This window comes from Peromyscus californicus, unplaced genomic scaffold (genome assembly GCF_007827085.1).
Source record: "Peromyscus californicus insignis strain IS unplaced genomic scaffold, ASM782708v3 Scaffold_16__1_contigs__length_79575227, whole genome shotgun sequence".
NCBI lineage: Eukaryota > Metazoa > Chordata > Mammalia > Rodentia > Cricetidae > Peromyscus > Peromyscus californicus.
Window position 1 is genome coordinate 28163280 of NW_026294458.1, and position 13676 is coordinate 28176955.

General features: G+C 44.5%; 1 protein-coding gene across 2 annotated transcripts in view; it reads left to right on the forward strand.

The window, feature by feature from the left end:
- Window positions 1-13316, forward strand: part of Usf3 (upstream transcription factor family member 3) — a 70487-nt gene extending 57171 nt beyond the window's left edge. For both annotated transcript variants that reach the window (XM_052740755.1, XM_052740756.1), the window contains one exon: window positions 711-13316. In XM_052740755.1, the coding sequence (XP_052596715.1) occupies window positions 711-7174 (6464 nt within the window). In that variant the 3' untranslated portion in view covers window positions 7175-13316. The remainder of the gene's footprint in view (window positions 1-710) is intronic.
- Window positions 13317-13676: the final 360 nt, after the last annotated feature.

Here is a 13676-nt window from a genome sequence, read left to right on the forward strand (position 1 = left end):
GGTACAATTTATTTCCATTCTGAAAATTGGTCCAATTTCAAAGCTATTTGCCAAAAGGGATGGTAGTGTTTAGCATGGTTTTAACCTGGTTTTGTCAATCAGATGGGACATTATCAGAATTAAGATTACACCATTCAGTCTTGATAATAAAACAAGTGTCCTCATTGGGTAGTGTGAGGATATCTATCTAGTATATCCTGATCACCCTTAGGCTACTATGTCAGGCTGCTTGAAGACTAGCCCACAAGTTGATGGATTTGAGCCAGAGACTGTTCAGCTCAAATGCTAAGGGTTTAGCATTCTGACCATACAGTTTAAAAGGCCTGTCAGTTGTGGTAACCCTAAGCTTGTAACCCTGAGCAAAGAACTTTTAGCTTATCCAAAGCGTGTTACCAGGAATCAGTCTATCTTACCCTGTTTCATCTGTTAGCTGAGTTAGGAAGTTTGGGATTGGAAATGTTGAGACTTGTACACCGTAGGAGATTCTCAGTGGTTGGCCTGTAAAGGTATATAGTTTAAAAGGAATATAGAGGAGGCTTGGGGTGTCATTCTTAGAAGAAAACCTTACAGCAGCAGAGAGCTCATGGCTCTGCAGAGGCATCTGAAGGCTAGAATTGGAATTCAGTGGCTTAGCACATATATTTTTGCTTAAGTTGTTGTAATCACTGACATTCACCAGTATTTTTAAATCTTCATTTCTAATATTTTAGCTGAAGAAATTAAAAAGCTACGGAAACAACTGGAAGAAATTCAAAAAGAAAATGGCCGATATATTGAATTATTGAAAGCAAATGACATATGCTTATATGATGACCCCACAATCCACTGGAAAGGAAATCTGAAGAACTCAAAGGTGTCGGTTGTTATTCCGAGTGACCAGGTCCAAAAAAACATCATTGTTTATTCCAACGGGAGCCAGCCTGGGGGAAACAGCCAGGGGACAGCCGTTCAGGGAATAACCTTTAATGTCGGTCACAGCTTACAGAAGCAAACCGCCAACGTGGTGCCAGTGCAGAGGACCTGCAAGCTGGTGACTCCTGTGTCTATTTCTGGAGTTTACCCTTCTGAAAACAAGCCGTGGCATCAGACTACAGTGTCTGCACTGGCTGCCAACCAGCCTGTTCCCCTTTGTCTTCCCGCTGCCATTTCTGCTCAAAATATTCTCGAACTTTCTACTTCCGAAAGCCAATCAAGCGTGCTTGGTGCCACTGGTGGCTCACTGATCACCGTTGCAGTTGGCCCTGACCCTCACCAGCATCGTTCCTTACATACATGCCCAAATGATCAAAACGCTTCAGAAAATAGTAACGGGCAAGAGAGCCCGAAATCATCAAAGAAAACAGTTGCGTGTGTCACAAGCATCTCCTCCGGCAACTCAGGAGCTGCCTCTAACGTGCATCATGAAACCAAATCTGCCCCGAGTGTGCAGGACTTCAGTGAAGACTTGCAAAACACCCTTGCTGTGTCAGTTACCTCCACAGCATGCTCCGAGCCTCCCAGATGTATGGGTGACTCTTCCCCGGGGAGCATTAGCAAGACAGCAGACTCAACGAATACGACAACAGTCGTGGCACCAGCTCATGCCGGTGTAGTGAAGACCACCCTCCCGGTTAGCAGTCTTTCTGCAAATCCTTTGGACAGTGGTTGGACCCTTTCTTGTTCTTTGCCTTCTTCAAGTGTTAGTGCTTCAGATTTGAAAAACATCACTAGCCTTACCCGAATCTCTTCAGCTGGAAACACACAGACAACATGGACTACTTTGCATCTGGCTGGAAACACTATCCAGCCTTTGAGCCAGACACCATCTTCTGCCGTGACTCCAGTACTGAGTGAGTCTGGCACCAGCCCTGCCCCGAGCCACCACAAGCATGTGGCTACCGGCATCACCTTAAACAATTCCCTTCCAGCAGATGGGCCACCAGCTGAGCAAGTAATGGGAACTTTGCCTTCATGTCCACCCTTACCTATGCAGCCACCAACTGCCCAGCCACAAGTTAAATCTCAGCCTCCAAAAAACATCCTTCCCTTGAACTCAGCAATGCAAGTGATTCAGATGGCTCAGCCAGTTGGGTCAGCTGTCACTGCGGCTCCAGGTAACCAAAATGTTATCATTCTTCAGCCACCCAGCACGACCCCATGCCCAGCAATGATGAGGGCGGAGGTTCCCAGCCAAGCAGTCGGTCAGCAGATTGTCATCATACAGGCAGCCAATCAGAACCCATTGCCACTCCTCTCTGCTCCCCATCCTGGTCCTGTTCGACTTCCTGTTAATGGGGCCAGTGCTATAATAGGGTCTCATAATTCAGTGCAAAATGTGCCAGCCCCACAGACTTTTGGGGGGAAGCATCTTGTCCACATATTACCAAGACCTTCATCCTTATCCATGTCTAATTCAACCCAAACCTTTTCTGTTACCATGTCAAGCCAACAGCAGCCTCAAACCATTTCTTTAAATGGACAGCTCTTTGCTTTGCAGCCTGTCATGTCTTCATCAGGAACTACAAATCAAACCCCTATGCAAATTATTCAACCCACCACCAGCGAAGATCCAAATACCAATGTTGCCCTGAACACATTTGGGGCTCTGGCCAGCCTCAATCAGAGCATATCCCAGATGGCTGGCCAGAGCTGTGTACAGTTGTCTATTAGCCAGTCTGCTAATCCTCAGACTCCTGCAAACAGTCAAACCAGTCCTGCTAACTGTGTTCCCCTAGCAACAACTGTAGCACCTCCTGTGACAACAGATAATTCAGCCACACTAGCCAGTACTTACAGTCTAACAACAGCCTCTTCTACAAACCCTGTCACTTGTTTGCCCCCTACCATGAAATCCAAAAGACTGAACAAGAAGCCAGGTGCCAAGAAACATGCAGCTAACAAGCCAGCATGTCCCCTGAATTCAGCCAGAGATGTGGGCAAGCTAGATGGCCCCAGAACAGACAGCTCAGCAGAACTGTCGTGTAGTGATGGACTGCTGGACAGCCTTCCAGTCAGCCTAGCGTCTGTCGCCGTGTCCCAGGCCAAGAGTGTTAGCAGTTCTGCTCCACTGGCCATTCTGAATTCTGAATCAGTAGTCCCTGAGTCTGTGTCCAGATCTAAGTCAGCAGAAGACTGTAGCTCATCCTCCCAAGAATCTGAAACAAATGAACAGTTTGCAGTGGGCCCAGCAAAATCCAAAGATTCTACTCCCATCTTGCAAGAGACATCTCAGGGCACACCACCAACTGCTATAGCATTGTCCAGTGCTACAAAATCCTGTACCACAACCAATGTGTTGATTCCATCTCCTATTGAATCCCAGATTGTGGTTTCTCAGGTTTCTGGTATGTCATCCACTACAAGCACTTCGAGCACTGACTGTATTTCTGAGGTAGAAATTGTGGCAGAACCTTGCCCAGTTCAGCAGGACTCATTGGACACCATGCAAACCCCAGGGCCTTTAAAGGGGCAGGGTCTGACTATGTTGCTGTCTGATCTTACTAAAGAAAAAGACCTTCAGAAATCCTCTCTTTCTGTCCAGATGGATCACCCTGATTTTTCTCCAGAAGATTCTAAGCTGGGTGATTCTAATGTTGATTTGCATCCCAAGCAGGAACTCTTACTGGTGCACGATGACAGAGACCCAGCACAGCACCACTCCTGTCTCCCTGATCAAGAGATCATTAATGGCTCTTTGCTCCCCAGTAGGCAGGCTGACTCTCCCATGTCAACCAGCTCTGGTAGTAGTCGCAGTTTCTCGGTTGCATCCATGCTTCCTGACGCAGCTCGGGAAGATGTGACCAGCAGCACAACAGCTAACACATGTGACAGTTGTACCTTTGCAGAGCAAACTGACATCGTAGCCCTTGCAGCAAGAGCTATTTTGGACCAGGAGAACATTGAGAAGGGAAGGGTTGGCACACAGGCTGAGATGAGGGAGGTTACTTCCAAGCCTTCTGAAACCTCTTTAGAGGGAGAGCAGCCTTTTAAACCACAGGTCCATAAGGAGCCTTGCACAGGACAGGCAGATGCAACACCAAATGAATTTAACTCTCAGGATTCAGTAGAAGTCACAGTTGATAGGCCTCTCGAAAAGCCTAGCTGTTCTCTGGGAATTAAAACATCAAATGCCTCCTTACAGGTGTCGGCCTCTCAGCCACCAAGTCTTACCAGTTTAAGTGTGAATAATCTTATCCATCAGAGCAGCATCAACCATCCTCTGGTCAGCTGCACGGGGTTATCCCAGCCTTCCGAGCAAACATCTATTCCTGTGACCGTCAATATGACTGTTGCATCCAGTTCTTATGGCAGCCAGCCTCCTGTGCCACCTCTGATGACAGAATATTCTCAGGAACAGCTGAATAGCATGACTAGCGCCATACCAAATCCACAAATTCAAGAACCCCTTCCAAAGCCTAGTCACGAAAGCCGTAAAGATTCTGCAAAGCGCACTGTACAAGATGATCTTTTACTGTCTTCAGCCAAACGCCAAAAGCATTGTCAGCCAGCCCCTCTCAGGCTTGAAAGTATGCCCCTGATGAGCCGGACTCCAGACAGCATTCCTGATCAAACTCAAATGATGGTGAGTCAGATCCCCACCAACTCTTCAAACTCAGTTGTACCTGCTAGCAACCCAGCGCATGGTGACGGCCTTACCCGGCTATTCCCTCCTGGTAACAACTTCGTGGCTCCTGTATTGAGGCAGACGGAAGTTCCGTGTAGTTCTCAGCCTCCTGTTGCTGAGCAACAGCAGCAAACTCAGGCAAGTCAACATCTGCAGGCCCTGCAGCAGCATGTACCAGCTCAAGGGGTGTCTCACCTTCATACTAACCATCTCTACATCAAGCAGCAGCAGCAGCAGCAGCAGCAGCAACAGCAGCAGCAACAGCAGCAGCAGCAGCAAGCAGGACAGTTAAGAGAGAGGCATCACTTGTATCAGCTACAGCATCACGTGCCTCTTGCAGACAGTGCTGTCCACTCCCAGCCCCACATTGTGCACCAACAGAGAACTCTACAACAGGAAGTTCAGATGCAGAAGAAGAGAAATCTCGTTCAGGGTACTCCTGCCTCTCAGCTGTCCTTACAACCGAAACACCATGGGACTGATCAGTCGAGACCCAAGAGTAGTCAGCCACATCCTCACCATCAACAGATGCAGCAACAGATGCAGCAACACTTTGCAAGTTCCCAGCCAGAGAAGAGCTGTGAAAACTCTTCAACTAACCGGGGTCACCATAGCCATGCCCAGAACCGTCTCAATCAAGATATTCTGCACCAGCAACAGGATGTTGGAAGCAGACAGCAAGGTTCAGCGGTTTCTTCTGACCATGTATCCGGACATAATCCAATGCAGAGGCTTTTGCCGTCAAGAGGCTTAGAGCAGCAAATGGTGTCCCAACCCAGTATTGTGACTAGGTCTTCAGACATGACCTGTGCTCCACACAGGCCAGAGAGAAACCGAGTGTCAAGTTACTCTGCTGAGGCACTCATTGGAAAGTCGTCATCTACTTCGGAGCAGAGAATGGGCATGTCGATTCAGGGCTCAAGGGTTTCAGAGCAGCTGGAAATGAGAAGCTATCTTGATGTTCCCAGGAATAAAAGCTTGGCACTTCATAATATGCAGGGTCGCATGGACCATCCCATCCCCCTTCCTGATTGTCAGACATTCAAACCAGCTGGAGCCAGCCAACAGCCCCAGAGTAATTTTGAAGTACAATCTTCAAGAAATAATGAAATAGGTAACCCTGTGCCATCACTGAGAAGCATGCAGTCCCAGGCTTTTCGAATTAGTCAAAACACTGGCCCACCACCAATCGACCGACAAAAGAGATTATCTTATCCACCAGTTCAGAGCATCCCAACAGGAAATACCGTCCCACCAAGGGACAATGAGAATACATGTCACCAGAGTTTCATGCAAAGTTTGCTTGCTCCTCACCTTGGTGATCAGGTCCTTGGGAGCCAAAGGTCACTCTCAGAACACTCAAGGAATACACAATGTGGTCCATCTTCAACAATTGAATATAATTGTCCCCCAGCTCGTGAGAGTGTTCATATTAGAAGAGAGAGTGAAAGTCAGAATAGGGAGAGTTGTGACATGTCTTTAGGTACCATTAACACCAGGAACAGCACTTTGAATATTCCTTTTTCAAGTTCCTCTTCCTCAGGAGATATTCAAGGTCGAAACACAAGTCCCAATGTTTCCGTACAGAAGTCTAATCCCATGAGGATTACTGACAGTCATGGGACCAAGGGCCACATGAACCCTCCTGTCACATCCAACATGCATGGGGTTGCAAGGCCAACTTTGCCACACCCGTCTGTGTCTCATGGGAATGCTGACCAAGGGCCTCCTGTACGTCAGGCTAACTCTTCAGTTGTCCATAGGTCAAGACATCCCCTGCAAGACAGCGGTGGTTCCAAAATCCGCCAACCTGAAAGGAATCGTTCTGGAAATCAAAGGCACAGCAATGTCTTTGATCCAAGTCTTCCTCATCTTCCTCTCTCTACTAGCGGCAGCATGATTCTTGGACGTCAGCAACCTGCTGCAGAAAAGAGAGGGAGTATTGTCCGTTTCATGCCTGATAGTCCACAAGTACCTAATGATAATTCAGGTCCTGACCAGCATACGCTGTCACAAAATTTTGGTTTCCCTTTTATTCCGGAGGGTGGCATGAATCCACCAATAAATGCGAATACTTCCTTCATTCCACAGGTTACCCAGCCTAGTGCTACACGAACTCCAGCTCTCATCCCAGTAGATCCCCAAAACACTCTCCCCTCCTTCTACCCCCCCTATTCCCCTGCTCACCCTACTCTGTCCAATGACATTTCAATCCCTTATTTTTCTAATCAAATGTTCTCCAATCCTAGCACAGAGAAAGTAAACAGTGGAAGTTTAAACAACCGATTTGGATCCATTTTATCTCCTCCCAGACCCGTTGGCTTTGCGCAGCCAAGCTTTCCTCTTCTCCCTGAGATGCCGCCAATGCACATGGCCAACTCTCACCTATCCAATTTTAATATGACATCATTGTTTCCGGAAATAGCAACGGCTCTTCCTGATGGCTCCGCGATGTCACCTTTGCTCACCATAGCGAACTCCTCTGCTTCTGACTCCTCCAAGCAGTCCTCAAACAGACCTGCTCACAACATAAGCCATATCTTAGGGCACGATTGCAGCTCAGCTGTTTAAATCCAGAGAGACTGCACGTGGGGGTTCGAGTTGATGCGACAACTGTTCTTGTGTGTATACATGTGCATTGAGAGAACTTGCGTGGGTGTGTGTCTTTGTTTTGGATAGCCATTTTTCACTTAGATTCTGATTATAAGGAAGTCATGTCAGAGAGGATGCATACACTGGGGTTGTCAAAACAATCACCTTTCATTTCTGAGTGATGTGCTTTCTTTAATCATTTAAATGATTTACCTTTCCAAGTTTGATTTGTAATCTTTTATTCCCTAAGTACTAATCAACCAGAAGTTGAAGAGATCTTGGCACATGCTGGATGGTAGGAAGGAGCTGAGATTTCAAACTCAGTTGTTGCTAAGTTATAAAATAGATAGTTGAGATGGCTGAGTTGCAAATCCAAAAGTAAAAGCAACTTGAAAAAACACGATTCATCACTTGGTTGATGTCAACAGCTAACAGTTCTGCGCCGCGGCAAGTGATAAATTGGTAATGAGTTAAATTCCATAAGTCAAGTCAAGCAGATAGAAAATACATGAAGTGTGTGATTCCTGAGCTCTGTTACAAGCACTTGTTTCTTAATTATAATTTTTAATAAACTACCTAAATTTCATGTCTTGATCTTCAGAGAGCCACATTATCCTTTAATGTGCCAAGATCATGTAAAGCAAAAGTCTTCCTTAGACAATGAGCCTTAAGAGTACAAAGCTAAGACAGAATACAGGAATGCTTTCTACTTAGTACTTGGGTTTTGCATTAGTCCAAAGAAGAACAGCAGTTGTACTGTGGCTTTTCCTAGGGTCAGTTAGTGACCAGTGCTTCACCAGTTGAGTTGACTGAGTATTCTCCCTTCATTCTATTTATTTGGTCTTGAAACAGATTAATTTACAATCACTTAAATATTAGAACTGCTCATATTGTGTTTAGAATATTGTCTTTAGAAGACACATTTGAGTCTTTTCAGATATTTCTAAATAGAGTTTTAAGCTGTCTCAGTATTTTCATTTACTGATTATATTAAATGTTGCATTGTAAATTGCATTATTATCCTTCATAATTTTAAGGAAATGAATTCATTATTTTTCTTGTAGGTATGAAATGGTGCTTCACAAAAATACATTCTATGTATATCAGTGAGTTTATGAGTGAGAGTGCATGTGAGAACGGGTTTTAAAGTGTAGACTGGTCCTTGCTATTGGAGATGTCTATCATATATATAAATACATTTATCATGTTGTACATGATAAATAGATATAGTCTTGTCTCAATTAAAAATGAACAGTAGGGCTGCCATCTGCAGGTGGAAAATTGAGACTTTCTCTAGAGCAGTGGCTCTGAACCTTCCTAATGAGACCCTAATACAGTTCCTCATGTCATGGTGACCCCAACCATAAAATTATTTTAATTGCTACTTCATAACTGTAGTTTTGCTACTGTTATGAATCGTAATGTAAATATCTGTGTTTTCCAATGGTCTTAGATGACCCCTGTGAAAGGCTGTTTGTGACCCACAGGTTGAGAACTCCTGCTCTAGAGCATGGGAAAACACGAGGTGTTTTTTTTTTTTTTTTTAACTTCTCTCATACATTACATCCCAACCACAGTTTCCCCTCCCTCCACTCTTCCCAGCACCCCTCCTCCACCTCTCCACTCCTCCAGATCCACTTCTCCATTTCCTTCTAGAACAAAGAGCAGGCTTCCCAGGGATCTCAACCAAACATGGCGTGACAAGTTACAGTAAACTAGACAGAAACCCTAATATCAAGGTTGGACAAGGTAACCCACTAGGAGGAAAAGGGTCCTTCTGTAGATGTTTTTTTAACCCATTGAGTTAGTAACGATTTTAAAGCATATATTAAATCTTGAGAACTTAAAACTAAGAAAAAATTATATGTACTGAATTTTTTAAAACCATTTAAACTCTTAGCTTTCAATTGTTGCTCTATTCTGTTGAAAACTGAATGGAAAGAGAGGGAGAGGTCTCTGCTGACTTGGTGGAAGCAAGCACAAGGACCAGCAGAGGTTTGGGGTCTGGGGTTTTTATTTTGGTTGTTTTCTTCTTATACTAATAAAGCCTCCCGAGGCCTGGTCAGAGCAGATACTGCTGAATGCCTGTCTAAAGGCACAGTGGAAAGGAGGTTGCCTGTGCTTCGTCAACTGTTTTCACCAGACCCCTCCCTCCGCTGCCCTTGAAAATCACCCCGTCCTGGTGAACAAAGCAAACCGTGTTTCCTCCCCACACAGTGTTCCTGGGGGAGAAGAGAACTCACAGATGCATTACTTAGTGCATGAACAACAGCACAACAGATAAGTTACCGAGGAAAAAGAAACATTTATAAGTTGCTTTTAAGCATTAATATTCAGAGTTTTCTTTGTACTTGGAAGGTCCAGTTTGCCAATTTCATTCTGTATGGCCATTGATTACTCCCTCCCACCTTCTCTTAGTGGCTGTCTTTCACATATACACCCTTACATCATGGTGGCGCTTGAGTTCTGAAGGGCAGGCTTGCTTTATTGGAACAAAGGCTATATGCCGTGGAGGAACTCCAGTTTTGTGTTGTTTCTGAGATAGGGATCTTGCTGTGTTGTCCAGACTGGCCTTGAATTCCTGAGCATAAGCAGTACTTCCACCTCCACCTCTAGGTAGCCGGGCCTAGGGGTGGACTCCACCACCCAGCTGAGGTGCTCCGTTTGCGATTTGCAGCGGAAGTCCTAAAGGCTGTTAAGACTGAGTTTGTTTTGGCTGGTTGTCGGCAGCTCAGCTCTGTCCAGAGACAGCATTGCATTGTCGGGGCTTTTGTGCTGAGAATACAGGACCGGGATGTTGTGTGACTCTCAGCCTTCTGTGACCATCTGGAGAGAGATGTAAATAATTGGACTCCTGCTCACATGTGGCTCTAATTGAAGACATAATGCGTTTGTGTGTGAGAGATCATTTCCTATATGGACTCAGATGAGAAACAGTTTGCACTGCGCTCTTACTTGGCTTAACAATCTGGGTACTTAACAGTGTTAATGATTAAAGCTACATGAGTTGGGGAGGAAACTTAAATGGTTTTTGGTAATATCTAGATAAAACTTTTGTTGAAGTAATGGAAGAAAATGCAGTCAAATTTGATCATAAGTTTCATGTTGTCCTAACCTTTTGACATGACTTTATAAAACATTTCCACAGATAACTTTGTAATTTCTGGAAATACACAAAATCATGTCTGCCACCTAAGTGAGAGTCATTGATCCACTCATTTTGTTCTATTTATTGATCATACAGAATCATTGAACGTGCTCTGTTCCTCTCAGCCTTCCACAGTTAAATTCTAATGAAGTGAAAAAATTTAGATTTCTCTATGTATACTTACTTCTACAGTGAGTTTGTTAAATATGTCGAGATAGATGAAATAAATCCATTTTCAGGTTTTTAATAGACATTGGGTTTTTATAAGTCTTACATTTCTTCAGGAGTTATGTTTTTATTTTTATTAGAACAGCTCTGAGATGCCAGTGGTCGCTCCCTGTCTGACTGGAGGGCAGGATTCCCACAGCGGTGTGATTTCAAAAGTCTGAGAGATCTAAACTCGGGTTGGGAGGTGAGGTGTCTGCAGCAGTCCCCCGACACTGATGAGCATTATGCTGAACTGCAATGGAGGTTAGCTTTTTCCATCAGCCTTGTGTTTTAGTATCTTAGGAAGACTTCATTTGCCTTGCCTTCTGACGTTAGCCATCTCGTGGAGAGGCTAAAACTTATACTCCAAAAATTAAATCAAAGAAACTGTAGAAATATGTTTTCATGGAAACATTGAAAATGTTAGGGAAGTGCTTCTTCTTGGTTTTGTCTTTCCTTCATGCAGTGTGTAGGCTCGTGCTGTCTCTCAGCTGTACCACATCAAACATGGCAGCCAGCCTGGCCATGTCCCTGGGATAGTTATGCTTGTGTTGGGATGTGATTGGGTCCACCCTCTCTATTAGATCAGCGCGTAGTAGTAAGTCCCAGGTTTTACCTATTGGCAACCCCTATGCCTCCTCCTTAAAGGGCAATCATTCCTCCAAATGCCAGTATTTTCAAGTTGGCTTAAGAGATTTTAGTACGTGAGAATGACTGCATTTCTTGGACGGGTGAACTTCTCCCCTGTGGTGGAAGGAAAGGTTAGAGGTGGTACCAAAATAGAATAGCCTTGAGTCCCTATCCTCAGATGCCTGAAAGTCACTGCAAGTCTGCCATCTAGGTGCTGACTGACTGGAAGAAGTGTGCCTTTGGCTGTTCCAGCTGGAGGGCAACCATTAACCAATGACCAGAGAAATGATCGTGGACTTAATCCCTGGGTGGTTGCTTTGTAATGTGTATATGCAAATTAATTTATTCTAGAGATGCCTTTCGGGCCCAATGTTAGCATTTTGTTTTCCTTCCCCAAAGTTCTACCAAAAAACAAGGATTTTGTTCGTTGGTCTGTTTTGCTTGCTTGCTTGCTTGCTTTCTGCTTAACTGTACTCTGCATCTTGCCCGTGCTGTGCTGAAGTCTACTATAGCACAATCTAAACTGTTCTTAGTAGCCTCAGATGGAGGCAGTCCGTGCGGCCTGGGAGAACACACTGAGGACCTTGGGCTCAGAGTTTCTGGTTCTAACCCCGTGCCTCTACCCTGGCACCGCACTCTACCTGAAGCTGTGCCTCTGATCCTGAGACCAGGTCCCAGAACATGTCACCCCGGCCAGCCCTGTGCTGCAGCGTAGGAGCTCCAGGGAGGGCATGTGCTGCGTAAGCAAACACCTCCTACACACCAGGTACAGCTGATGCTTCTCACTCTTGCCTTACCACCTCTGAGCCATCGTTGACTAAGTCACTAGCGAGTTGTGTAGCTGAGCCTGTAAACGCAGAGCTTGTGTGGTAGGTAGTCCTTCCCCATCTCATGTCCACGTTTGCATAAACTCTACCTTGTTGTTGTTGTTATGGTTTTTTTTTGGAGGGGGCATATGTATGTTGTCAGGTGTTTCAACTTAGGTTGAGAATGTTGGGCATAATCTGTAAGTTGTTTTGGATGAATACACAATCTGTCATTAAATTTCATGAGACATAGACAAAACCTCTCTTGTAGCACATTTTCAAAAAAAAAAAAGGTGATCTTTAACTTTTTTGTTTTGTTTTGTTTTGTTTTGTTTTGAGACAGGGTTTCTCTGTGTAGCTTTGCGCCTTTTCCTGGAGCTCACTTGGTAGCCCAGGCTGGCCTCGAACTCACAGAGATCAGCCTGGCTCTGCCTCCCAAGTGCTGGGATTAAAGGCGTGCGCCACCACCCGCCTGGCCCTATCTTTAACTTTTTTTTTGGCCCAGTTGTGTGTACAGGTGTACACACAGTATGTAATAGGAAACTGTAGTTTGACCTGTTTAATTTTGTCTTCACTCTTTCTGAGATCTCTCCGCCCTCTTGCTCCTGAAGTCTTCAAGTCCTTTTCATCTGTAAGGTCACTGGGCACAGGACTTGACGATAGTGATAAATTTTCAGGCTCTGGAACTGTTAACTTCCAAGAAAGGACCAGACGATGTTGCTTAAAATGCCACAGTTGTGTTACTGGTTACTGTGAATGAAAATTCTTCCACTTTCAGCAGGTTGTGTGTGCGTGCGTGCGTGCGTGTGTGTGTGTGTGTGTGTGTGTGTGTGTGTGTGTGTGTTCACTTTGGTTTTTTAAAAAGGTCGAAAATTGAGAACATGATTCCTTTCCCGGATTATTTAGGGATACACTGGTTGTCATGCTGGCCGCAGAGAAGCACTAGGAGAATGAGTTTCAGCCCTTCAGTCGTGTGGTCTGTACCTACGACCCAGCCAGCAGTCTTCTGTGCACTGTGTCCTGTAACTGTAACCACTTGCTTTGTAATTCTAATGGAAACTACTTTATTTTGTTTGGAATACAGAGCAGATGTGTATAATATGATCAAGATTGCCCTACAGTTGTAAATAAGAATAGGCCCTGTTTATTTTGGCATCTTTTTACAAATGCGTTGTATTAGGATGTGAATATTCCAAAACATGCTCTTGTTTAAAGTTTTGAAATTTTTATTGTTAAATGTAACATTTTAATGGTTGTAATAATTATTTGTATGGACATGGATATAGTATTTTATTTAAGAAAATAAACTTTGCAGTTTTTGCATTGTGAATTCTCATGTTTTGTTTTTCTGATCATTCCCCATTTCACTCCAGATCCTCGTCTTACATCTGAAGTAGTGTATTTAAGTTTTGCCATCTATCTGAAAAGAACCCATGACACATTTCATTGGGTGTGTCACACCTCAAGGAAATCAGTTATGATCGGGGCTAAACTATTAGAGCAAGCTGCACACCTGTCCATTCATCATAAAAAGTAAAATTAGAATCCCACATATGGGAGAGTGTTCAGTGATGATTCAGTCTGAATTCTCAGCTGAGTAGTGGAAGAAACTAAAGCATAGAAGTTTGAGGTAAAAGTTGGTATTGGGCTGGAGAGATGGCTTGGCTGTGAAGAGCACATACTGTTCTTG